Source organism: Atractosteus spatula, chromosome 5 (assembly GCF_055471065.1).
Source record: "Atractosteus spatula isolate fAtrSpa1 chromosome 5, fAtrSpa1.hap1, whole genome shotgun sequence".
In the NCBI taxonomy this organism is placed as follows: domain Eukaryota; kingdom Metazoa; phylum Chordata; class Actinopteri; order Semionotiformes; family Lepisosteidae; genus Atractosteus; species Atractosteus spatula.
Window position 1 is genome coordinate 17,237,496 of NC_142710.1, and position 25,421 is coordinate 17,262,916.

General features: G+C 41.0%; 1 protein-coding gene across 2 annotated transcripts in view; it reads left to right on the forward strand.

Moving 5' to 3' along the window:
- Positions 1-21,050, forward strand: part of polr3a (polymerase (RNA) III (DNA directed) polypeptide A) — a 33,189-nt gene extending 12,139 nt beyond the window's left edge. Inside the window, exons 18-32 of one of the 2 annotated variants that reach the window (XM_088917955.1) lie at positions 370-488; positions 1,183-1,320; positions 1,416-1,586; positions 3,286-3,399; positions 5,251-5,286; positions 5,815-5,901; positions 5,983-6,065; positions 6,381-6,551; positions 6,896-6,989; positions 7,604-7,696; positions 8,414-8,578; positions 9,308-9,472; positions 10,335-10,466; positions 19,021-19,153; positions 19,776-21,050. In XM_088917955.1, the coding sequence (XP_088774081.1) occupies positions 370-488; positions 1,183-1,320; positions 1,416-1,586; positions 3,286-3,399; positions 5,251-5,286; positions 5,815-5,901; positions 5,983-6,065; positions 6,381-6,551; positions 6,896-6,989; positions 7,604-7,696; positions 8,414-8,578; positions 9,308-9,472; positions 10,335-10,466; positions 19,021-19,153; positions 19,776-19,924 (1,850 nt within the window). In that variant the 3' untranslated portion in view covers positions 19,925-21,050. The remainder of the gene's footprint in view (positions 1-369; positions 489-1,182; positions 1,321-1,415; positions 1,587-3,285; positions 3,400-5,250; positions 5,287-5,814; positions 5,902-5,982; positions 6,066-6,380; positions 6,552-6,895; positions 6,990-7,603; positions 7,697-8,413; positions 8,579-9,307; positions 9,473-10,334; positions 10,467-19,020; positions 19,154-19,775) is intronic. The other variant, XM_088917956.1, reaches the window with a different exon arrangement.
- The last annotated feature ends 4,371 nt before the right edge of the window (positions 21,051-25,421 follow it).

Genomic DNA, 25,421 nt, shown 5'->3' on the forward strand with positions numbered 1-25,421 from the left:
GTTTAGAGATTTTTTTACAGGTTAAAGCAGGTAACTTATGAGTCAGAATCAGTATATAAATCTTATTAACATTTCATTGAGCGTTTGGAATTTTGATGCCAGCATTGACCCAAATCAGTTTCAGAAATATTGATTTCACATGAAAATGCAGTCTGATTTTATTTCAGTGCCTTTTAAAGATAGCCATTTACCAATACAGCATCTGTTTGAGTCGGAATGAGTAGATGAACAGTGTAATTTACCTGCTTAAGGGCATGGGCATAATTCAACATTTGTTCAGTCTGTTGAGCCGGGTAGATGAAAGGGAAAAAAATGTTTTTTACACATATAAATGTCAAGTGTGGGTTTTGTTATGTTTTTTCCCCAAAGGGTCTTTCATCAACATCTCCCAGATGATTGCCTGTGTGGGGCAGCAGGCCATCAGTGGGTCCCGGGTCCCAGATGGGTTTGAGAACCGGTCCTTGCCTCACTTTGAAAAGCACTCCAAAGTAAGTCCCAGCAACAGTCTGTGCGATAATAGTTTTGTCTCTTCTGTGGAGTATCTGTGCCAGCAATAACAAAGCAAAAACCTTTGTGAAGAGTCGTGACGAGTTGCCTCATCAAGCACACAGATATGCTGGGAGCAGTCATTTAATTTTAGTTTGTGAGTTATGAGCATGCCATGGGCATCTTTCCCTACAGGTTTTTCATCTTGAAGAGTTTTTGGTAACGTTCTGTGGGCTGTCAGCAAAAGCTAACCTGACTTTTTTTTTTGTGATGAATACGGCGAGTTGGACTGAATGAATACTTTGGTCTCGGATTCTGAACTTGAAAATAATGAGCTTGCAGATTGTGATCTGACGTGAAGCGCAAGCTGGTTGAAAGTTAATTTGTGAAAAAAGAAATGAAATCCGTTTGCACCCCTCGGAGTAAGTTGAAAGGCTGGCGTTAACAGACTGCTGGTAGGGGGACAAGGATGTGAAAGCAAAAACGATTCCAGTTCGTGAATTACTTGACAGTGCATTAGTGGTGCACTAATGTGGTGAGATGTGAATTAAGACTAGAAAGAAAGGGTTTATTCTTTGTTTCACGCTTAGCATCAGTGAATTGGTTCAGAAGGTGTTTGAGTCGGTTCTCCGAGAGGTTTGGTTTCACAGTTTTGATGTGTCGCGATCTCTGTGACGTTTTTCCCTGTTTTCATAGCTCCCGGCTGCGAAGGGTTTTGTGGCCGACAGTTTCTACTCAGGCCTGACGCCGACCGAGTTCTTCTTCCACACCATGGCTGGCCGCGAGGGCCTGGTGGACACTGCCGTCAAGACTGCCGAGACCGGGTACATGCAGGTAGGTAGCGGCGGGCCGCCGCCCAAGAGCCGTTTCTCGGAGCCGCGCACCCGCAGTGACATCGGGGTGACCCTTTCCGTTCGGTGTCCTCGCAGAGGCGTCTGGTGAAATCGCTGGAGGATCTCTGTTCTCAGTATGACCTCACCGTGCGGAGCTCCACAGGCGACATCATTCAGTTTATCTATGGGGGCGACGGACTGGATCCGGCCGCAATGGAGGGCAAAGACGAGCCTTTGGAGTTCAAGAGGGTGCTGGATAACATCAGAGTAAGTCAATACTGTTTCAGGTAAAACGAAACCTTAGCGTGTTTCTGTATCCACGTGACCCCCCTGCATCTCCGTCTCTTGTTGCCAACAATCATAAGGACAATGTTTATGACTATAAATCATACAGAGAACAGGAAATGGACGAGACAGCCAAGCCAGAGCTACACTCTGTAATGCTATATATTATATGACTGTTGTTGCATATTGTTATTTTGGCTCTAATAGTAATAAAGAGGAACTTGCAGATGAGATGAAGCAACACATGAAATTTAACTTTGTGTTCATTATTAAAATAAGTTTTTAATAGTCCCCTCAGTATTAAATATCTAGGGTGGTGCGGTGACTCTGTGGCTAAGGATCTGCTCCTGTGTCTGGTAGGTTGCCAGTTTGTATCCCGCGCCCAACAGAGGAATCCTACTCTGTTGGGCCCCTGAGCAAGGCCCTTAACCCGAACTGCTCCAGGGGCACCATATAAATGGCTGACCCCAAGCTTCTCTCCCTGTCTGTGTGTCTCATGGAGAGCAAGTTGGGGTATGCGAAAAGACAAATTCCTAATACAAGAAATTGTGCATGGCCAATAGATTGATCTTAATCTTAATCTAGTCAAGTGTAATTCACCTCTTTGCTGATAAATGGTGCTGTAGCCTAGATTCCAACATTCCTCCTTTCTGTTTTGTTCAGCCTGCATGGCCAGATTCTCTGTTTCCCCATTGAAATCAATGGGTTTTCATTACCTTCTGGTTCATGACTGGGCAAAAACCTGACATGTGCGTAGATTTTTACAGGCAGATAGCAAATCACTGTACTGAGCTAGAAGAGGCTACTAATGAAAGACTTAGACATTTATATTAAAACGTCTTCTAGGCAATGTGGGGGAGCAGTAAAAATACATTATAAGGATATGCATTTAAAAGTGTGATGTTGGAATTGTACAGTGGACCTCATTTAAAAATATTGTATTCAGTTCTTGTCACCCTGTAACAAATATTAAAAAGGGAACCTGATATACATGTGCAAAATCTTTAAAGGCACTGACATCATCAGTGACACTTGAACCAGAGAACATAAGTGGAAACTGATGTGAAACTGTTGGAAGGACAGGAGGCAATTAAATGGTCATGGGAGTGTGGAACATGCTACCCGAATATGGCCAAAGACAAAACCCTGACTTCTTTCCAGAAACAGCTGTACGAGATCCTTCAATTAGTTGCCCACGAGCAAATGAATTCGATTAGCCATTATTTCTAGTCACTTATAAACTTTAAACGTGAAAAATGGAAAGTGTTATTACATAAAATCATATTTCCTGAAAATGTTAACAAAGGAACACCATTTTTAAATCCAATACAGTTTTATTACCACACATACTGTAAATGCTCCATAATAATGTCAGTTTTATTCAATGCAATAAGTATTTAGTTTTGGTAATACAATGGACTCATTTCTATCCATATACACATATCCTTGTTTCACGTTCTCCAGAATTTAACCATTATTTGTGAGGTCTAAGAATGTACTTTAAAATTCACAACATCAAAAACCAAAACAAACACAGAGTTCCATGTTACAGTTGATTTCATTTTTGGTCTGTGGGACAATAATTTCATTTGCAAGCCTCAAGGCTTGAATAACAACTGTAGACTCTGTAGCTTTTTGAGAAGCATAGTTTATTGCTTGTGACTCCGGTTTATTTCCCCAGGCTGTATATAACTGTCCAGATCAACCAGCCCTCAGCAAGAATGAACTGGTTTTAACTGCAGAGTCTATTATGAAGAGGAGTGATTTTGCATGCTGTCAGGACAGCTTCCTGGAGGTGAGTGTGCTCTGAGTTTCTTGTGCACAGCGCAATGGACTGTACTCAACCATCAGGTCAATAAGGAACCTTAGAACACCTCTAGCCGCTCAAGAGTATTGTGCTCTTTAGACATCCGATTAAATTTGTCAAGTTTAATCATCTTAGTAATTTTAAGTGCACACCTGCAGTAGTTCCTAAAACTACAGTCACCGCTTCCTTCGATGACGGTGCTGTATTTTCTCTATCTTCTGTTGAAATAATCAGTTAGTCTTACTTATAGACTTCTGCTGCTCAGTTGGTATTTTTTTTTCTCCTGCATTTGAGGTTTATTAGATGTTGCAGGAAAACACAAGCATAGTATCGTTCTTGGCTCCAAGGTGATTTATCTGATTATTTTGAAATAAGAACTACGAACTGTAAGAACTAACCAAAAATTACATGCTTGCCTGAGCACACATAGGAAAAAGTAATGAGGATGTGTGGCTGGTACTGAAGTATTGATGTCAGACAGTAGCAATGTTATACATATATTTCCACATACTGTATGTATATGTTCAGCCTGCTATAGTTGGGTACACGTACAGTATGCATGGCAAATTAATCTGTCAGTTTACTCTCACAACAAATAAGCTACTTCAGTTCATACCAGTGTTCATTTGAACACTGACTCAAAATAGATCGGCCAGTTTTAGTGCTGCAAAGGATCTGAATTAATTACCCAAGCCTACAGGTGGTTGATTATAGTCGTTAGAATATCTGTATGTATGTATGACAAATGCTGCAAGGAGCGGCCTTGAAGTTTAACCACATTGAATTAATAATGAAATCACAAACTTGATTTCAGGAGTAGTTGAGGTTATCATGTTAAGGAATCTGACTGTTTTTGAGACACCTTTGTATAGAGTCATTGGATCTTATGAAAGTATGTTTTTATGAATGTATATATAAATATTTTGTGAAGATATTATGATGAAAGTCAGTTATGCATAACTACAAGCCCTAGAATCTACCCTCATCAAACAGAACAGTGATATCCTACCTGTGACTGTTCTTATGTTCTTAAGCCCTTTTATCACCTCCTTAATTAAACCTCAGCCGTGTTCACTGGGGAAGCTAGTTTGTTCAGCAGTTTGTTTTAAATATGTCTGCCTGTTGATTACAGTGTTGATCTGTAATCAGCAGCTGTTAATCATGTTAAAGGATTTTTGTTATTTACATAAAACGTGAGACTAATCTGGCTTTCGTGTACAGATGGTCTTATTGCCTGTTTTAAGAAAAACCCAAGATGTCTGCCTGAAGAGACCTCTTGTGGGCAATGCTAACCAGTGGGGAATTGTGAGGGCTCGGTCCTGAGAGGGGTTGTTACTCAATAACATCAGCAGCGGACTCAAACACAGCGTCTTCTTAGCGTTTGAGGGCTTAGTGTCTTCTAGGTTTTGTTGCAACCTAGGTTGTCAGTTTAACTTTTTAGGTTTTTTGCCCTTTATTTTGTAAAACATTAGTTTTGATAAAGATAGTTACCTATAAATCACTTTGGAACCTAGTTAGAAGCATTACGATTATGCAGTCAATTAAATAACTGAATATAATGTATAACTGAGATCTCAATGTGTACCAAAAACCAAAAGACACCAGGAGTTTGAAGCCCTTCTTCGGATGCATTACTGCAGTCTACCCAGTCAAACTTACCCCTTTGTTTAAAACCTACTTTAGAGATTTTAAAAAACTGTATTCAACTGTATGAGTCCAATTAAGCTGATCATAAATAAATCATCAAAACTGGCAGCTGAAATGAGAATTGTTGAAGACATGCTTGTCCACACAAGAACCTTCTTTTTTTAATGGCCTTTTCCCATTTTTTATTTGAAGGATTTAACTGAAACAGGTTTTGAAAAGTATTTTGAGGTACTGTTTTGAGCATGCCTTGAGTGTGCTGCAAGTTTGTTTGTCATCACATCTTCCCAACAGCTGTTTTGTGTGCACAGCTGATCAGTTTTATCCACTACATGCTTGCAGAGGTTACTGATTACTTACATGTGGATGAGTCTTGCAGGCTTTGACCTTTTATTCTAGCAGACTAATCACTTAAACACTGAAACACAGTGTGGAAAATGTTGGTTGCTGAAAACTGAAGGCCATGTAACTTATTGTTACATCTAAAGATTTCAGAATTTGGAAATATGCAAGTATTAATGAGATTAATGTGTGTGTCCTGCAATTGTACAAGTAATTTTTTTGATCAATTGAATATTTTTTGCACACATTTTACATTTTTACAGAATTTGTTGTTTGTTTTTGCACATTAGTTACATTAATGTAAACTAATGTTCTGAATTTTGCAAAGTTGCATACCTTGAAATTGATAAAGAGTTGATGTTTTTTAATAGAAAAGTTGAATTAAATAGTCATCTTTTTACTTTTGTCCAATTTAAGGAAATCAAAAAGTTCATCAAGAACATGTCAGAAAAAATCAAGAAAACCAGGGACAAGTATGGCATCAACGACAACGGTACAACGGAGGTAATTTTTCACTGCGCTAAATCATGTGACTGTTGTATCCAATCACCTGTCATGCTTCTTACCATTCTGATTTTTTCAAAGCCAAAAGTTCTGTACCAGCTAGACCGGATCACACCGACCCAACTGGAGAAGTTCTTGGAGACATGCAGAGACAAGTACATGAGGTAATCGGCAGTGATGTCTGCCTTTCCAACTTAACTTATCAAAAAATGTTACCTTCAGAAGAACTGGAGCAAAAACAAATTGTCTCAAGGTACCAAATGTTTCTACAGATATTACATTGAGGGGCACCCTTCCCTGAATGAGTAAATAATGCAAAGTGGAAAAATGTCAGAGATGTTTTGCTTGAAATGGCATCTTTGTAGTTTGTAATTAGGTGTCTGGGAGCATTATCTAAAAACTGATCTCGATGGAGTCCCTGCTGAAACTAAGAGCTTGCAGGGCAGGGCGGACTGACGGCGCCTTGTCTCCCTGTCCAGGGCTCAGATGGAGCCAGGATCAGCAGTGGGAGCACTGTGTGCCCAGAGCATTGGAGAGCCCGGCACACAGATGACCCTGAAGACCTTCCACTTCGCCGGGGTCGCCTCCATGAACATCACTCTGGGGGTTCCCCGGATCAAGGAGATCATCAACGCCTCCAAAAACATCAGGTGAACCGACGGAAGCTGCAGAGGATTTTTCATCTCAAAAAGAGCAGTGAGGTGATGTGACCTCATGATGGAGATGTTGACCTCAGTGTCGGTCTGCTTCTTAATACCTGCAGTGCAGTGCAGAGAGTAACCCTGGTGTAGTCCACACATCTGCCGTGACAGTGACGAGAGCTTGCCATTTCTCTTTAAATGTTAAAACTAACATTGGAACACAATAGAAAAGCAGAATGACTAGCCTTGTTAATTTGGCAACTCTTTGTAAAAAAAAAACAAAAAACATGGTTTGGTCAATAATGTGTTGAATAAAAGGAAACCTGACTTTTTTGGGGCGTATGTATTTACAGTACCCCCATTATTACGGCGCACTTGGACATTGATGACGATGCGGACTTTGCACGCCTTGTGAAGGGAAGGATTGAGAAAACCCTTCTTGGAGAGGTAGTTTAAAAATTCTTGAATTTGTTCAGTTTGCAAGGAAAATCTTATTTTGATTCTCGGAAATTCAGAATCTGCCGACGTAGGAGATCTCAAACTCGGTTCCTGAAGCCCAGTGTCTTCTGGGTTTTGTTCCATCCCAGTTCTCAGTTATGTATTTGGTCCAATTATTGAATTAACTGCATATCTGTAATAAATCTAACTAGGTTTGAAGGTGGTTTATATGTAGCTGCTCCTTAACATATATTTTATGAGTTATCTGTAGTAAAAAGCCGTATATCAAGTATATCTTGATCAAAGAAAATAATTAGGTTTGACTACTCATGTTGGAACAAAAACTAGAAGACACTAAGCCCTGTAGGGACTGAGTTTGAGAACTCTGTTGTAGAATCTTTATATATGCGATATTTAATAGATTGTTGTTTGCTGAAATAGATATTTAGTTTGAAAATCTACATTTATTTTCAGTTTTGCTTTTCTGAATACTTCATTTCTGTCTTTCCTTTCTTTGGGTTGAAGTGCGATGTTTTTATACATTTTGGACGAGATGCTCTGAATCTCTGTTATCTTGTATTCTTTAAAAACAATAAAACAGGTATTTCTTATTTTCTTCACAGATTTCAGAATACATTGAAGAAGTCTTTCTTCCTGATGACTGCTTTATTCTTGTTAAGCTCTCTCTGGAAAGAATCAGGCTTCTTAGATTAGAGGTGGGTGGGAAAGATTTAAGACATCTTTGTTCGCCTGAATGCTAAACAGTGAAACACTCTGCTCAGTTAGTTTATGTTGAAGGCATTTTCCCACCTGCTGTCATCAGAACCGTGTCCTTGGTATGTTTGTTCAGAGTTCAGGCGTTGATGTATTGCTTTGAGTGTAAAGTTAAGGGTAAACCTTCATGAGCATACCTTAGTTAAAAACTTTTAATCCTTTCTTAAATTGTATAATAAATTAGAAGTCCAGGCATTGAAACTGACAATGAGCAGCATTGACTGGTGTAAAGAGGGGAAAGCTATGTATTGGTACAGGTTCACTGAGAAGAAAAGGCTGTCAATACATGTGAGAAGTAATTCTAATGGAAGCTGCTGTGCTGCTTTCTGCCTGTCTGTAGCCATTGAAACTGGAGTACATAAATGTCCCCTGAGCAATCAATATCAATAGAGGTATTTCTCCACATTTTCCTTTTGCTTTTCTCAAACTTGGAATTGAATATGGTTTTAGTGCAGAAGAACCCATCAAGAGAGTGTTTACCAAACTGCTCCCACACTTGGACACTTGCTGTGTGTTAACCAAATAGACAACCTTCTGCCAACAAAGTGTGTCAAAACATTTTAGTAGCTGGAAACCCTACAGGCAGAGAGAGTGTTAGACATCTTTGAGGTGAGGGACAACTCTTTTGCCAGCTTCATCTGTGTCTGTGTTCTTCACAGGTCAATGCTGAAACCGTGAGATACTCTATCTGCATGTCCAAGCTGAGAGTGAAGCCTGGAGACATTGCTGTCCATGGAGAGGCTGTTGTCTGTGTGTCACCTAGGGAAAACAGCAAGAGCTCCATGTATTATGTTTTACAGTCCTTGAAAGAAGAGTTACCAAAGGTAATTATAAAAATAAAGTATGTTTCTTTTTACTTTATATCATATTGTCTTCATTTACAATGGATCCGTCTTCTTGTCTATGCATTTGTTTCTTGTTTAGAGAAATACAAATGCTCCGTACCGAACTCTATAAATATGTTAAGACCTAAGGTCCTTATTCACATTTAAAAAGGTATATTTCATCTATAAACTCATTATTGGATAGGAGGCACCTATCACGTAAGATGTTTTTGTAAATGAGGTGCTAAGTCACTTCCAATGCCTTCCATTGAATTAAAGTCCTTTTCAGTTACTGGTTTACTAAAGCTTTTGAAAACTAAAAGCTCTTTAAAGCTTTAATGTTATGCATCCTGGGAGAAAAAGCCACCATTATGTTACAAACAGAAATGACATGTTCAGTTCATTGCACATCCAAGCATTTTGCAAGTGCTTTAAAAAAAAATCAGATACGGGTGTTTCCAGTAGAAATTGTAAAAGGTCTACTACTGGTGGATTTTTTCTGCAGTATTGCAACATGGTGTTCTGGTGGAGTGGAAGTGGTGGACTTTTACTCTGAAAATTCTGGAGACCCGGAGATTTTGTTAATAACACACACTGGAATGCTCTCTGTATGCATCAGTCAGTGATGTTGGGTGCTCATTAATGTGTTCTTGCCAGTTGTCTCATTTTTATGATCTAACGCAATGTCCAGTTCTCATGAGAGGTCTCTCTTGTGCTTTCTGCTGGCAGATTGTGGTGCAGGGTATTCCTGAGGTCTCCAGGGCAGTCATTCATATTGACGAGCAGAGTGGAAAGGAGAAGTACAAGCTTCTGGTGGAAGGTGACAACCTGCGCGCTGTCATGGCAACACATGGCGTTAAAGGGACTAGAACAACTTCTAACAACACCTATGAGGTAGGACCTTTGGGCGTCACACTTGGCGCTTTCCTCGATTTTAGTGGGGTTCTGACTGACAAACCCCAGTCACATCAGGAGCACACAGGACACAGACCTCTAAAGCCTGGTCAGAGAAAACCTCAATGAAGGTGATCTGGACAGAAGAATAGGATGAAGTTAGACTACAGAAATTTTGGCTCCTTTTGCAATAACTCCCTGTTCAAGTGTCGAGTGCATTTTGTCTGCATTTAAAACGTAACCTTTGCGGTTTTCTGGTACTCAACTCCAGCCAAATCTTTTTGCCAGAAATAGGATTTGGGTCCTATATATTTTGTACTTTTCTAAAAGGGTTTTAGTCTGATACAGAAGTGCACAATTTTGTTTTATTTGAATATTTTTCCCTTAGTTTTGGATTTTATTCTTATAAAACAATATTCAATAGGGTAGGGGTTTCTAACCCTGGTCCTGGAGAGCCCCAGTCTACTTTGCATATATATGTCATGAACTGTTTATGAATCAGTTGAGCAAGTATTTTGTTGAATTAAAGGAATTCAGTCCTTGAAAATGTCATTACTGTTTTTTGTTCTTAAATATCTCTTAATGACTTTTAAAATATCACCACTTGCTGTTAAATTGCTCCAGGTCTTTAGAAACTGATGATTTTATGCTGTTTATGAAAACTGCTGGACAGAAGTCTTCAGAGACAAGTCTGTAGCATGAAATGTTTCTTAAAAATTCAGTTTTGGATTAGACAAAGTAATTCCCTTATGTTTTTCCTAGTACAGATATTAAAAGTGATGACGTTCTTCCACCATTGATAGAGACACAAGTAATCTACTCTGAGTCATAGTTTTTGATCTTGTAATCTTGTTTGTTGAAGGTTGAGAAAACATTGGGCATTGAAGCAGCAAGGTCAACGATCATCAATGAGATTCAGTACACCATGGTGAACCATGGGATGAGCATCGACAGGAGACATGTGATGCTGCTTGCAGACCTCATGTCTTATAAGGTTTGTATCTGCAGGGGGCTGCTAAATAAAGATAAGATCTCTTTATTGGCCATATGCAATTTCTTGTATTAGGAATTTGTCTTTTCGCATACCCCAGCTTGCTCAACACGAGACACACAGACAAGGAGAGAAGCTTGGGGTCAGAGCACAGGGTCAGCCATTTATACAGCTCCCGTAGAGCAGTTGGGGTTAAGGGCCTTGCTCAGGGGCCCAACTGATGAGTAGGATTTTTCTGCCAGCTGCACGATTTGACCCGACAACCTTCCAGCCACAGGCGCAGATCCTTAGCCACAGAGCCACCGCACCACCCCATGCCCCATGGTAAACATCCAGCTCAAATTATAAGCAATTATAATCATCTGTCTTTGCTGTAAAACTGCTCTAAAACAAAAATGCAGCTGTCTGTTTTATATTAAGAACTCATTGGGGAACATGAAAAGTTAATTATATTTTAAATAGGGAGCAGATTGGTTTGTTGATTGTTTGAGTTGTATTGTTCCTTGGGATGACAAGGGATACTGAACTCAAGTCGTGTGATTTCCTTAAATTTCCAGGTGCTCGGTGTTTGATGTTTAAGTTGTTAAAACTTATGGGTGGGTGGTGTAGTGTTTCATAGCCGTTCAGGGACGCCAAATATGTAACGTTGTGGCTCTCTGAAGGCACCAGTTCTGTAGGGTTTGGGCATTTACTGAGACAATTATCAATTGTAGCAGTAAATCACAAAGTTGATTCTTTTGATGGCTTTAGAATCCAACCATGCGACATAACTCAAACAACGCACACGCACAGGTACTAATACACGAGGATACATTTATTAATACATAGAATATGCATGTAAACCTAACAGATCTTATCGAGAGGGTTATCAGAATACAAAAGGTATATATTCAATCAGTTACAAAGAGTTACACATATCAAGAGGACATACGTTCAGTATATCATTCATTAAGACCGTTTCATAAATGAACTTGGTTATAACTTCTACATTAGATACTCAAAACAAGTACAAAACTCTTAGGAATTAAATTGATATCAACTGGTTGGGATAACAATTGAATTCTCGAGCTGTAATGCAGTGAAGTTGAATACTCATCCAATTTCTGGGGATTCAGATCTCCTGCAGGCACAAACAATCAGCTGCAGGCTTGTTGCTGTCCAATCCGCGCTCTCTGGCTCCGTGCCAGGCTGTGCTGTGCGGCTTGCGACGGTGCGCTGCTGATGCTCACTGACCGGCTAGTTAGTGTTGGCTTTAACTAGCAAAGTTTGCGCACAGGAGAAAAGATGACTGTGGGTCCCAGCAAGTCAGGAAGAGGACTGGTTCGTTCCTGATGAAGAGCTAGTTCTGAATAGTGATTCAGCTGTCCACAGTTCTGACCTGTTCACGAGGCCTGCTGCTGGTTACTCTCTGGCAACCTCCACTCTAGACTCTTAGAACAAAGGAAAGTTCTGGCACTCGGACACACTGGCCGTTCCGTGGTTGTCCGGGCTGAGTCTCGGGATGGTCAGGAGGCGCGCTGCAAGAATGTCCTGCCCTTGGGAGCCTTCCGCTCCTGGGCCGTCCTGCCCTGGAATTCTCCTTTGAATTCCCTTTAGAACAGTCCACAGAATCCTCTCCAGAATCTTACTGAATCTCCCGAATCTGAATCTCTCAGGCTCTCTGTGTTGCCTGTTTTTACCTGGAGGAACTTCAGCTCGTTGATTGGCTGAAAGTTCCATGGGCATCAGAGTCCCACGTGGGTTACTCAGCCCTACCAGTCCCTGATTGGTTGATCAAGGTGAGATATGAGTCACTTAGTCCTGACACTAAGTAATGCAGTCCAGATGTCCATCTGGCACTCCCTAGACAGATAGGCGCCAATGGATGACCATTGATCATGATAGCCAGACTTAGCTAAGTGCATCCCCCTTTGGGAGCTGTCCTAGGAAACCTTAAATCAACCTGCACTAATGGTCTCTCTGTGGCTGCACCACAGAGATGAACAGAGAAATGGGGCCTCATTTGGGAAGCTCAGAAACACTTAATTCTGCCTTATTATTAAGCCTCGCCGCTACATATCCCCCCTTTTTGAAGGTCACGAGGTCCTGAGGCGTTGTTGCCTTCAAAACAAAACAGAGTTAAGTGATGTCCCTTGCCATTAGAACATTAATCTTAAATGTCCACATTACTCCTCGAGAATTCATACCAGACCCAGCATTGGATACAAACAGGATGAATAACATCTGGAGTATGTATAAACAAGGTAGGAGACATTATCTCAGTCTAGGAATTACACATCAGGAAGTTCACTGTCAATATCTGATACCTCTGTAATAGATATTTGGGGAGAAGTCACTTCCTTTCTTTTGACATGCTACCTTTGACTCATTCATGCTACCCGGAGTACATCTTGATGTGAGAGTACATCATTCAGAGTACACTGTCAGTCATGATCCAGCTACCCGGCAGCAGTGTTACAATAACACCAGTTCCTGTTCCCAGCCCCCCAATAAACCACAACACCTGTGTTGGGTATCTGCTAGGGTGGTTTGGAGGTTAGTTCCATTAAAGCAAACTCAACTACCTGTACCTCTTCAGGGCTTACTGTTTCTTGGATTTCTATCCAATTCAATAGTGTGGCACCTGAAGGCATCCAAGACCTCAAGTATGGTCTTATGTTGTCTGGTTCCAGACCGTACAGTGTTAATTTACCAGGCTGTACTATGGCCTCCTCAGGAACTTGCAGGAACTGTTTGGTTAGGTAGCTGCTTTGTGGTAGCTGTATCATACCTGTCACAAGTCATAGTGTCAGTTAAATGTGGTGTGCTGACCAGCCATTTACTTCCCACCTGCTCTTCATGGGGTTCATTAACCTCCCTCTGCCCATTAGTAGCTTTACACCCTTCATTGGTGAATCGTTTAGACACAGCCAATGGATAGCTTTGGTAGCCATACCCATCTCAAGATTTGGAACCGAATTCAATCTTGGATTGCCTTCTGGGTGAGCTATGAGCGATGGGGTCACATACTCCTCTACTGAGAAGAGTGGAATCAAGTGGGTTGGGAATTGTGCCGTGGCTAGACTGGCTACAGTGGCACTAAACTCCCTTACAGGTCTTGTGTCAACATTCTGGCCTGTTGCACACAAGCATAAACCCACTGTATAACACCAACAATCATATCCACTGGTTGGGGAATAAGGTTTAACCCTGTTGCATAGGAAGTTGCCTGTAGGATTTTCCCTAAGCTTTCCAACTTTTGCTGCTGTTGATACAGTCTGTCACTACCCTCTGGCATCTCTGACACCTGCCTTCTTGGGGCAGTCAGGGTGAGAGTGCCAGTAACAAACAAACCTACCAAAAAGAGCAAATGCACAACAGTGGTGGCAGCAATCAGTCCTCCCAAAAGTCTTTTAGGGTGGCTGATCCCAGTCATCTCCTTCTGAGTGACTGTTGTCTTTCTAAGCTGGCGCAGCGTGTACATGGTGTCTTTCTCAGTATGCCATGTGGCATCTTGGGCACCAACATCCTGGAAATCTGGGGAGATCTGACGCAGCGGCTGATGCTGCTCCTCCATTTCCAGGGCATCTGCTTTTTCGATTTGTTCATGCCTGTGCTCTAGGAAACCTGCAGGGGGCGGTGCAGCGGTGGAGCATGCCTGACCCTCGGCTGAGTGGTCATCTGGAGCACCTGAGTGATCTGGGATTGTTATCCCATTCTCACTGTTCAGGTCCACCCTGCACACCTCCTGATTGAGGAATCCCTCTATCGGCATGTTTACAATCGTTCGCTGGGGGTAGGTGTAGGACACCTGCTCGCTCCCCCCTTCCCTCGCTAGGGGTTCAGGGAGCTGCCCCAGCACTGGGATAGCTAGTTCATTGTCTTTGAACTTACTATCACCCACCAGGCCCATGTCAGTGCAGGCGGGGATTCTGACACCCCTCTTTGCGATGTCCTGCACTGGCAGGCGGGTGACTTGACCATCCAGCTCCAGTCTGGCTGAACCACTGTTGGTCAGACTCAGACTGAGCTGGTGGCTGTAAGAAAACCGGCTCGGCTTTCATTCCCTGTCCCTTCTGGGGGACTGGGTGTGTTGGAAACCCTGCTGTCGAGGCAGGAACAATCAGGTTGGTCTCACTCACTACCTGGTAGTTGTGAGAAATAATGTTACCTGACTGCAGGTTCCCTGGGTCACAGCAGAGGGAATCGGCATCTGGGATCAGGTGTGTCCACAGCGCAGTAGTCTCAGCGTCCAGCTGGACCTCCTGTCTAACCTGTGAATGTTGCACCAGGGGCACCTGGCGGTGGCCCTGCGACAGCTGCTCAAGCAGATCCTCACTAATAGAGGACCTCTCAGGGCTAAGGGTGAGGGCTACATCACCAACCTGCTCTCCTGCCATCTGGATCCCTTCCACCACTGCAGGGTGGTGGTCCTGACCCCTCTTGGGTGCCAGGGTGCACAGGGAAAGCTCCTTTTCATCGCCAGGTGGGGAGATCTGCTCCTCTTTAGGGATGTGAAAGGGGTGTGCTTTACCTGGTGGATCAGGCGGCTGCTCGGAGCACCGCTCCTGTGGCATGGAGGCTGTTGGGACCTCAGCCGGGACACGACTTCCCTGTATATCCGGGGAACAAGGAAATATTTTTATTTTTTGTCCAGAGGGAACAGAAGGAATCTCCACATAGGCTTCTGTGTTCGGTGGGCACTGTGTGAGCACAGTCTGCCTCTTGGCCCCCCTTTCCTTCTGTACAGAAGGCTTAGGAGCCTTGACCTGTTTCCACACTTTGCCTTTCTGGTGATCCACCAAAGGTTCCACTCTGAGTCGCATGCCCTTTTCTTTTTCAACCCGTTTGAGCTTGCCGTGTGACATCAAACACCTTTCAACCTCAGTGTCAATCAGTGTCTCACTGGGTAAGACATCTCCCATGGCAGCCTTGAGGTAAAAGCTTCCTGCTTTTCCTCTGTGTTTTACTGCCTGCTCTGTGACTTCAGGGGTGGAGTCAGCACTCGCTTGGGAGTGGCTGACCTCATCCAGGCAGGAACCCTTCCGCTCAATCAGATAGACTGAGGGAGTGGGAGGGGGCGGGTCTCCGCCTCCTCCAGTGGAGAGTATCAGCTCATTCACGCTTCCGGCAGCCTTGGGGAGCGGTTGTCCCTGTCCTAATAAAACTTGTTCAAGCCTGGCCAGGCGGGCGGCTACTGAATCCTTTTGTTCAGCTTTATCTAGCCCTTTCCCTCCCCCGGTGTTCTCATGGCACTTAGGACGCTGGGTGCGGTCCTGTGTGCATGCTTTGGAACGGGGCTTAGCCAGCTCAGGAGCCTGTGCTCCTTCGAGCAGGAGGGAATTAACCCTGCTGGCTCTGAGGGCGAACACAGTCGCTTTAGCAGCTTTTTGCTCAGAGCGACTTTGGACATCATACTCCCAGGCTTTCTGCACGAATCTCTTAATATCAGTCACTTTCATGGTCTGTGCATCTGTATGCATTAAGATCATCTTTCTGACTGATGGGTGGAGATTCGCAATGAATAAACCCTTGAAATGTGTGTTCTCTTCGCAACCCTCATCATTTCGCCCTGCAAAATAAGTTCGTCTAAGTCTCTCGTAATATTCGCGAGGGGACTCTGCTCTCTCGTGCTTAATGTTAAGGGCGGCGGCTATTGCGGCAGTCGGGAAATAAACGCACTGTATTCTTCGATAAGTGCTTGACATAGCTGCTCAAAGTCATTACAGACTTCTTTCATCTGCCTAGCCATCCACTCATGTACAGCTCTGCTGGTAGTTTTCCTGACCAGAAACACTTTCTCCTGTTCTGTGGCGTTTGGCAGGAACTGCAGGTTATACCTGAGGTCTTGAATATAACTCTCGATATTATTCTCTGACACTGCGGGGTCAAATCTCTCTATGTCCTTCGCTAGCTCTCTCAGAGAATGGAGATTTATTCTTCTAGCTTCTCCGCTGACGGAGATATGGAAGAGATCGTGGTCAGACTTGTCGCTGCTAGAGAGAGTGCTTAATAGCGACTCGAATTCAGACCTTTTAGCAACCATCGTTAAACTTAAAGAGTATTACTTTTAAGTACGAAATCACAGTTTTACCACAGAAAACCACAAGATCAAGTATGCAATCAACCCGGTAGATTGCAAAAGATCACAAAACAATCAAGCACTGCTTAAAGAGCAAGGGGAACTTTTTTCCTTTCGGCTTTCAGCACACTGTATTGTCGTGTATGAAACCCGCGGCGTTTTATATGAATTATTCCGCTTGGTTGACTCATTTCAGTCTTGCCACGCCCACCCAGGGACGCCAAAAATGTAGTGTTTCATAGCCGTTCAGGGACGCCAAATATGTAACGTTGTGGCTCTCTGAAGGCACCAGTTCTGTAGGGTTTGGGCATTTACTGAGACAATTATCAATTGTAGCAGTAAATCACAAAGTTGATTCTTTTGATGGCTTTAGAATCCAACCATGCGACATAACTCAAACAACGCACACGCACAGGTACTAATACACGAGGATACATTTATTAATACATAGAATATGCATGTAAACCTAACAGATCTTATCGAGAGGGTTATCAGAATACAAAAGGTATATATTCAATCAGTTACAAAGAGTTACACATATCAAGAGGACATACGTTCAGTATATCATTCATTAAGACCGTTTCATAAATGAACTTGGTTATAACTTCTACATTAGATACTCAAAACAAGTACAAAACTCTTAGGAATTAAATTGATATCAACTGGTTGGGATAACAATTGAATTCTTGAGCTGTAATGCAGTGAAGTTGAATACTCATCCAATTTCTGGGGATTCAGATCTCCTGCAGGCACAAACAATCAGCTGCAGGCTTGTTGCTGTCCAATCCGCGCTCTCTGGCTCCGTGCCAGGCTGTGCTGTGCGGCTTGCGACGGTGCGCTGCTGATGCTCACTGACCGGCTAGTTAGTGTTGGCTTTAACTAGCAAAGTTTGCGCACAGGAGAAAAGATGACTGTGGGTCCCAGCAAGTCAGGAAGAGGACTGGTTCGTTCCTGATGAAGAGCTAGTTCTGAATAGTGATTCAGCTGTCCACAGTTCTGACCTGTTCACGAGGCCTGCTGCTGGTTACTCTCTGGCAACCTCCACTCTAGACTCTTAGAACAAAGGAAAGTTCTGGCACTCGGACACACTGGCCGTTCCGTGGTTGTCCGGGCTGAGTCTCAGGATGGTCAGGAGGCGCGCTGCGAGAATGTCCTGCCCTTGGGAGCCTTCCGCTCCTGGGCCGTCCTGCCCTGGAATTCTCCTTTGAATTCCCTTTAGAACAGTCCACAGAATCCTCTCCAGAATCTTACTGAATCTCCCGAATCTGAATCTCTCAGGCTCTCTGTGTTGCCTGTTTTTACCTGGAGGAACTTCAGCTCGTTGATTGGCTGAAAGTTCCATGGGCATCAGAGTCCCACGTGGGTTACTCAGCCCTACCAGTCCCTGATTGGTTGATCAAGGTGAGATATGAGTCACTTAGTCCTGACACTTAGTAATGCAGTCCAGATGTCCATCTGGCACTCCCTAGACAGATAGGCGCCAATGGATGACCATTGATCATGATAGCCAGACTTAGCTAAGTGCATCCCCCTTTGGGAGCTGTCCTAGGAAACCTTAAATCACCCTGCACTAATGGTCTCTCTGTGGCTGCACCACAGAGATGAACAGAGAAATGGGGCCTCATTTGGGAAGCTCAGAAACACTTAATTCTGCCTTATTATTAAGCCTCGCCGCTACAGTGGATTACAAATTGAATCATGTTTAGCCATTCCGAAGACATAGTTTTATTTAACAGAAGAAGAAAAAAGATTGAACAATGGCACAATGAAAGAGTAAAGATCGCTGTACATCTTAGTGTAGTGAATTGTGCTTGGAGAATAAGATGATCTGTTTCAACAATCAGCAGGCGAGTCCAGAGAAACCAAGAGAGAGGGACAGTTGACCTGACAGGTTCATCCCATGTAAGGTGTAACTGCACTTCAGAAGTATGGCTGTAGTCTGCCATCTTCTGCAGGCCAGAGACCCACAGTGGAGGAGCAGAGAGAGCAGTAGATCTGTTTAAGGGCTGTTTCGCTCTTGACAGATGTGAAGGAAGACGGTGTGTGGAGGTGTCATATAGAGCTTTAAGCTGAATGTGGCACATGGACAGATTTGTTTTCCCATTCTTGCCATGGGCAGATATTTCTCCTGACTTGAACCCTAGAAAAGGAAGTTGGGCATTAGGACACCTGTGGACCCCACTTGACAGATCCACTGTTTGTCTGCTGACAGGATTGTGTAAATGTCAGGGAGGTCACACTGATCTCAGACTTTATAGTGTTTCAGTTTTGATACTGTCACAATTCATTCTGAAACTTTGCCTGCATTTTTGTTCATGTTTTCTGTGATTTTATTTTGCTCATTAGTGCGTTTATATATATATATTCATGATCAATGATTGTTTTTCTGGAAAAGCACTTTGTTGTTGGAGGGGTCAAGAGGTCAGTACGTTATGCTTATAATTTCCCAGAATTGTAGGTCTTGGACTTTGATCAATTTCTTTAAATAACCTCTAGGGTGAAATCTTAGGAATCACGCGCTTTGGTCTGGCCAAAATGAAGGAGAGTGTTTTGATGTTGGCATCCTTTGAAAAGACTGCAGATCACCTTTTTGATGCTGCATACTTTGGACAAAAGGACTCCGTATGTGGTGAGTATTTTCTTCTTTCTGTAACACAATGTGTCCAATCTTTTAGTACTTTTCTCTAACTTTGTGATTTAACTAGTGAGAAATAAACTCTGAACATATTGCAGTATGGAAGTCTTAAATAGATCCTTTCCAAAGAAGTGTAATTTAGGAAAACTGAAGACTTTATAAAAGGAAAAAAACTGTCACCTAAAAGTTCCTAAAGAAGTTCTAAAAATTGTTAGCTGCATCATACTTTTCGTTTTAAGACTAGCTTTTTTGTTTTTATTTTACTGAGAGTCTTTAGCTTAAGGTGTAGCAGTGGCAGTATTTACACTGCAGCCATTCAGTATACAGAGTGATTAAATTGCTTAAATTGCTGTTCTTTTCTATTGACATAACAGACTTTTGTGGTTAATAATCATGTATTTTTCTTCTACATTGGTAATAGCAGTTTTATTTGCATAAAGTGAAATTGAAAGTTTACAAAAATTCAGAATCATTGGTGTCTGTAACTTAGTCATAATCTGATAATAAAAATAGCATTTTCCTATGTACTTCAGTCTGCACTCATAGTAGTCAGTTGTGTGATGGTCTTGATTGCTTAATGGCTGAACTCTTAAATACCCGTTTACTTGTACCACAGGTGTATCAGAATGTATTATCATGGGAATCCCAATGAACATTGGAACAGGACTTTTCAAACTTCTGCACAAAGCTGAGAAGGACTCAAGTCCACCTAGGAGACCCCTGCTTTTCGATAACAGTGAATTCCACATTCCCATCATAACGTAGCAGCACTGACATGGATTGTGTCAGATCTGTCTTGCGGATGGCCTGAAACTGTTTCTCAGTCCTGGCAGTGAGAACTATATCCAGAAATAATGCCAAACCTTCATACTTGAAAAATGTGGGTGGGAGCGGATTATCTTTGAAAGAAGATCACTTTTCATGAGAACCTCATGAGTGCCAATTTTATGTTGCTAGGATTTAACCATAGTGATTGAGCTGTCACTAAATACTGCTTTTCGTTTCATATATCAGTGGCTGTTTCTGTCTACCACATAACGAAAATGAATTGTTTACAGTAGGCTGTTTTTCTTCAAGAAAAAACATCAGCTTTCTCAGGTCTGTCACTGTCTCGTAAAGAATGAACCATTGGCAACAATTCAAATTAGGGGTTAAGTAAATATAATTGTTTCTTTAAAATAAAGAACTCAGAAATCCTGGTAGACAGAAGAGTTTAAAATAATTTTTGGATTAAGTTTAATGAATAAAAATTCATTTACGTTAGATTTCGTTTATGAGAATTCTACCAATGTCTGAACGAGCAGGTGTTCACATTTGGCAAAAGCCTATGTAATGATGTGACTGTTTTTTTTTTTGCACACTTTCTGTTTTAGAAAGTAACAAGACAATTTAAGAAGTCAGCTGGTTGTATAATCAGGACTTCAGTGTCTGTTTTGATTCCCGCTGTCCAAGTTGCTTAGTATTAGCTTGATCTGCCAAGACACAGACATGTCTTCGCAGGGTTCCCGGGTAGAATCCGATCTCTTCATTCTTTTCTTCTCTTTCCCATCTTGGACATTCACTGCTCTTTTCTGAATAAGAGTTATCTGTGTCCATCTCGCCTACAACATCCTGGAGTCTATACATGTTGGATTTGCTGTGCTCGGTTCTTTTTAGTTTGCCCTTGTTTTCACGATGTTAGAACAAATGAATATAATGAAGTACGAAGACGTGAAATATTGGCACTCTGTATGCAGTTGACGAGCTTTAATGAAATCAAGAATTTTTGTTTATGTCACAAACTAAGATGACAAAAATAATGCTAGGCAACCTGCTGAGTCTGCCAAATACCTGTAGTTTACTGTATATATTTTCCAGTGTATTGGTTGTGAATAAAATTATCTAAAGTGTGTGCCTTTAATTAATGAAGTTTGATTTTTATCTGTGAAGCGATATATAAATGCTTATGTTATGCCTGGCTGGACACGTATTTTGGAAATGTGGTATCGCATAAGGTTCAAAAGCATTTCAGTGTGAACGTTCGAAGATGAATAATTGGGTACTTCATCTGCATAACCAGACCATTTAATTTGCCATTTTCCTGATGAAATAAGAGAAAACATTACATCAAAATACAGTAACAGACAGTAACTTAGATTTTTGGTTTGATGCTGAGATAAATCATTTTTTCTTTAATTTCGACCAGTTTTGGTTTAAAATGGGATTTTGCTTATGGGTTTTAATAGAGTTGTGATGAATAGTAGTACATGTTCAGTCGTGTATTTCTTGTCTATTTGACCTGTAAAGATTGGCTACTGACATTTATACCTCACAGTGGATGTACACTGGTTACTCACTGCCCCTCAGAAGAGCAATTTGCCTTGTTCAAGAGCAGAACGAGAACCCTTTCAAATGTCATCATTTTGCCATTTTTTGTGCAATTTAGTGGTACCTAACAGCTGGGGGTCTAAAACCCTTATTTTAAATGAAGCCCCCCCAAACTTGTGCATCGGATGTGTTATGAATCCTCTTCCAATTGTGAAATGTTTTTTTTTTTAAATAGAAGTAGCTGCTTATGGGTTTTCAATTTGTATTTTTGTTAAAGCAATTAATTGGAATGTGTGCATTACATAAATTATATTAAAGTGAATGGGACTATACTAGACCTTTAAGAATCTGATAGTCTCAAGCTTTCTGAAAATCCTTTTATATAATATCTAATTCCATCTGAAGTAGCATCAATGTATTAATTTTTCATCTTAAGGTATATCTCCTAAGTGGCATAATTTTAAAACCTCCAATTCAAGCATTTAATTAAAATAATTAAAGTTAATGCTGCATATTTAATATTTTAACATGTTCTCCTAGTATGTAGGGAGTAAGCCTAAGATCTGCTATCTCCACAGGGGGCAATACTCTTCAGCCCCTTACACAGAGCAAGATAATAGAATGCCACAGCCTTTGCTAGTCATTGATATGCACAGTGTTCTGACAATATACAGAAACCATATAGAATACAGAAAATCATTATTGTGCTGTGATTTGCAAAAAAGTGGGGCTTTAAAGTATGCAGAGTTGATAGTCTAATATAAAACATACTGTATTTCATCACGGGCCAGGTTTTGAATAATAGTAAAACAAGTAACCAGTGGACAGCAAAATTATTCTTCTTGAAATGCATAGGCAGCAGTTCTATTATGGGTGTTCTTAATATAATTTGTTTGTTGGACCACAGTATGGGAGTTTATGCTTTGAAAACACTTTTGGAACAGTCTACTGAAATGAGCCAAGTTCGGCAGAAACTTGAAAATGCTGCCAGCTGATGGAATTTTTACAGAGAACCTCCGAATAGTAACACATTCAATTTAGAATTAATAGCATTCTGCCACTACTATACATATGTGATCCATACAGTATATATCAACTTCCAGTTGCTAATAAATTCAAGATAACTACTCATTAATTTTTAATTGAAATAGTTTTACATTGATTAAATATGTCCATTGAGTAAAGATCCAAGTCTAGGGTTGTGGTGTCTGGGTAATAGGACTGGAATCAAGTCTAACTGTGATGCCAAATAAATAACCAGGAGACCAAACGAAACAAAATTGTATTTACAGTAAATGCACACTGAGCGCACATGCTACAAATCTCTCCAGCCAGGTCTTCTACAGTCCAAACCTGCCCTTACTCATTCATTGAAATTATTTAGAGGGTAATGCTGGCTTCTACCGAGCAGAAGGCCTTCCACGGGATAGTCTGCTTTCTAAAACTAATGCTAAACTGTAAGAAATGTTTCAGTGCATCCCACAGATACAAGCTCTGCCTGCTGGGTGCTAACAGGAAATATACTGTCCTTCAAATATACAAACATGCCTTATTCCCTGAATTTATTGCGGGTCTTTTCAGTGCTCATACTGTAAATAACCTGTTGGGTTTCGTTCTTCAAAGAGCAGGCGCAGATTGCTTAACTTGGGCCAGTAGGAAGGTGCAGCTCACTTGTGACACTCTGCTTCTTCAGTTATGGAAGATGAGAGAAAATCACAATGGCCAAACCTTAAATATACTGAGCTGGACTTCTACACTGGCCAATCAGTCAATTAAACAATCATTTTTATTCTTATGTAGTGCCATTCAATAAAGAGCCTTCTGAAGGCACATTCACATCTTAGCTTGTGAAATTATTATAGTATACTGTACCTTTTTCACGTCTCTGACACTTTTTACTCCCTTTTACTCAGAGGGAAGAAGCTCACTGTATGTGGATAAACTGGACTGTCACCTCCAGTTTTCTTTACCTAGGCCCAACTAAAAACAGACCTCTAACTGGAGTGTTGAATGGAGGGTTCAATAAGCAAAAGTCACCTCTGTGGTATATACCTCTAGTATACCCCTGAAATGCAATTGTATTTTTTAATTACTTTGGCATTTATTTTCTAAGATCGTATAAAAGCACCTGAGGTCTTGTTTCAGAATTAGTAGATTTTTAGTGTCTTATCAGAAATGCATAGGTAGCAGTCTATAGTAAATTTAGAAGGGTGTCACATGAAAAAAACTCAAAAGTGTGTAACACTAAAAGAAGGTATGATGGGAAGATAGTGTACTGATTGTTTTCTTGTAACCAGGAAGTTCACCTGTGTTTGTTGTGAAACTGTAAAGTGGGTGTCAGGAACCGATTCTCCAATGATTTGCATTTTCATTATTCTCAATCTACTATCCAGTTTTTAAGGCTGCTGTACTTACAGCATTAAAACATGTTAATGGTAGTGTTTTCTTGGTCCTGTTTATTTAAACTTAAATGACCATTTACCTAGACTTCTGAATATATGATCAACAGAGCAACACCTGCAGCCCTTTTCAAATTAATACAAAACTATTTTTCTAAGTAATCCCTATTTAACTTTAAAACATTCAAGATACATTCCTTTGTGTTGCACACAGCCCTTTTAGACTTTAAATAAGAGGTTTCCTTATGAAGGGTTTCCTTGGTAAAAGCATTGTAAACCGAGAAATACAGAAAAACAGCAGGTTAAACCTGCTAAATGTTACACAGTGCAGCGTAACCTTAGTAAGTTTCTGTATGATAATGTACATTAGTCTTACTTTTTTTTAAAAAAAATCTGAAGGTATGGAGAGATAGTGGTGCACTAGACTTCCTGATGATCAGAGTTCAGCCATTCCAGGTAAAGGTTTAAATGGGACTTCACTCTCCGTTGTAAGTTAAGCAAACAGCATTAACTGCAGTATTACTTCATAAGTAGTGTTCCATGTTCTCAAAGTTTATTCCTTTTCATGTGACATTCTTTTATAACTGCCATTGGCAGTTTGGAACTCTGCTAATTAGCAAACAAGACCTGACCGGCTTTTCTCTTAACATCACAACCACTGAATGTTTTGCCTAATCAACACCCATGGGTGCAGTTAATTGGTTTACTAATCATTAAGCCCAGATCTTGTTTAAGTAGCATTTCAATCCTATGGTTCACTAACTGATGGATGTTTAAATGGTTTCAGTTGTTTGATGAGATGTAACAACACAATGCTTTGTAACTGAATAGAGATGTGTGTAGCGTACAAAAATAACTAAGATATTTCAAATAATTGTGGTTAATAATGATAAAAATCATCCCATAGCGAGGGAAATTGATTTGTTTTGATTGTGATCTAGTGAAGTAGCAGTAGTTGCTAATTACTGAAAGAGAGAAATGCAGTTGTATAATAAATGCAACACAACTGATAGGGTGATTCCTAGGAGTGAGTGAAATTTAAACAATGTTATTTAAGTCAGAATTAAACTGACATCCTTAGACGTTTATATAATTGACATCAAAGTAAATTAGAAACTAGTAATTTTAACATTGTATTTCTTCAATGTGTTATCATGTAGTGCATTTGAGATTGTCTTTTGACCCATTGTCAATCCAGTTTTCAAGATGAAAGTTTTGATATTATTTACAGTAGATCCTAAAGGCTTAGAGCTAAAGGAAAATTAATCCAAGATCATTCATTCATGTGACATGATCTCTGCAACTTAAACCAGTGTACCATTTAGTTAAATATCAGCATCTTCTAACCATAAAAATTCAAACACACAGCTCAAAGAATATCTCTTGTCATAAGCTCCAGTTATGTATACATTGACATTCCATGAAGAATAACGTTTGTTGCTAGCAGTGGAAACCTTTTTCATTGATCGCTCACAGTACAAGACATATCTTATGTTAACGGTCAAATTCAGAATTTCTGAAACAACCAATTTCATTTCACTACACGTAGAAACCAC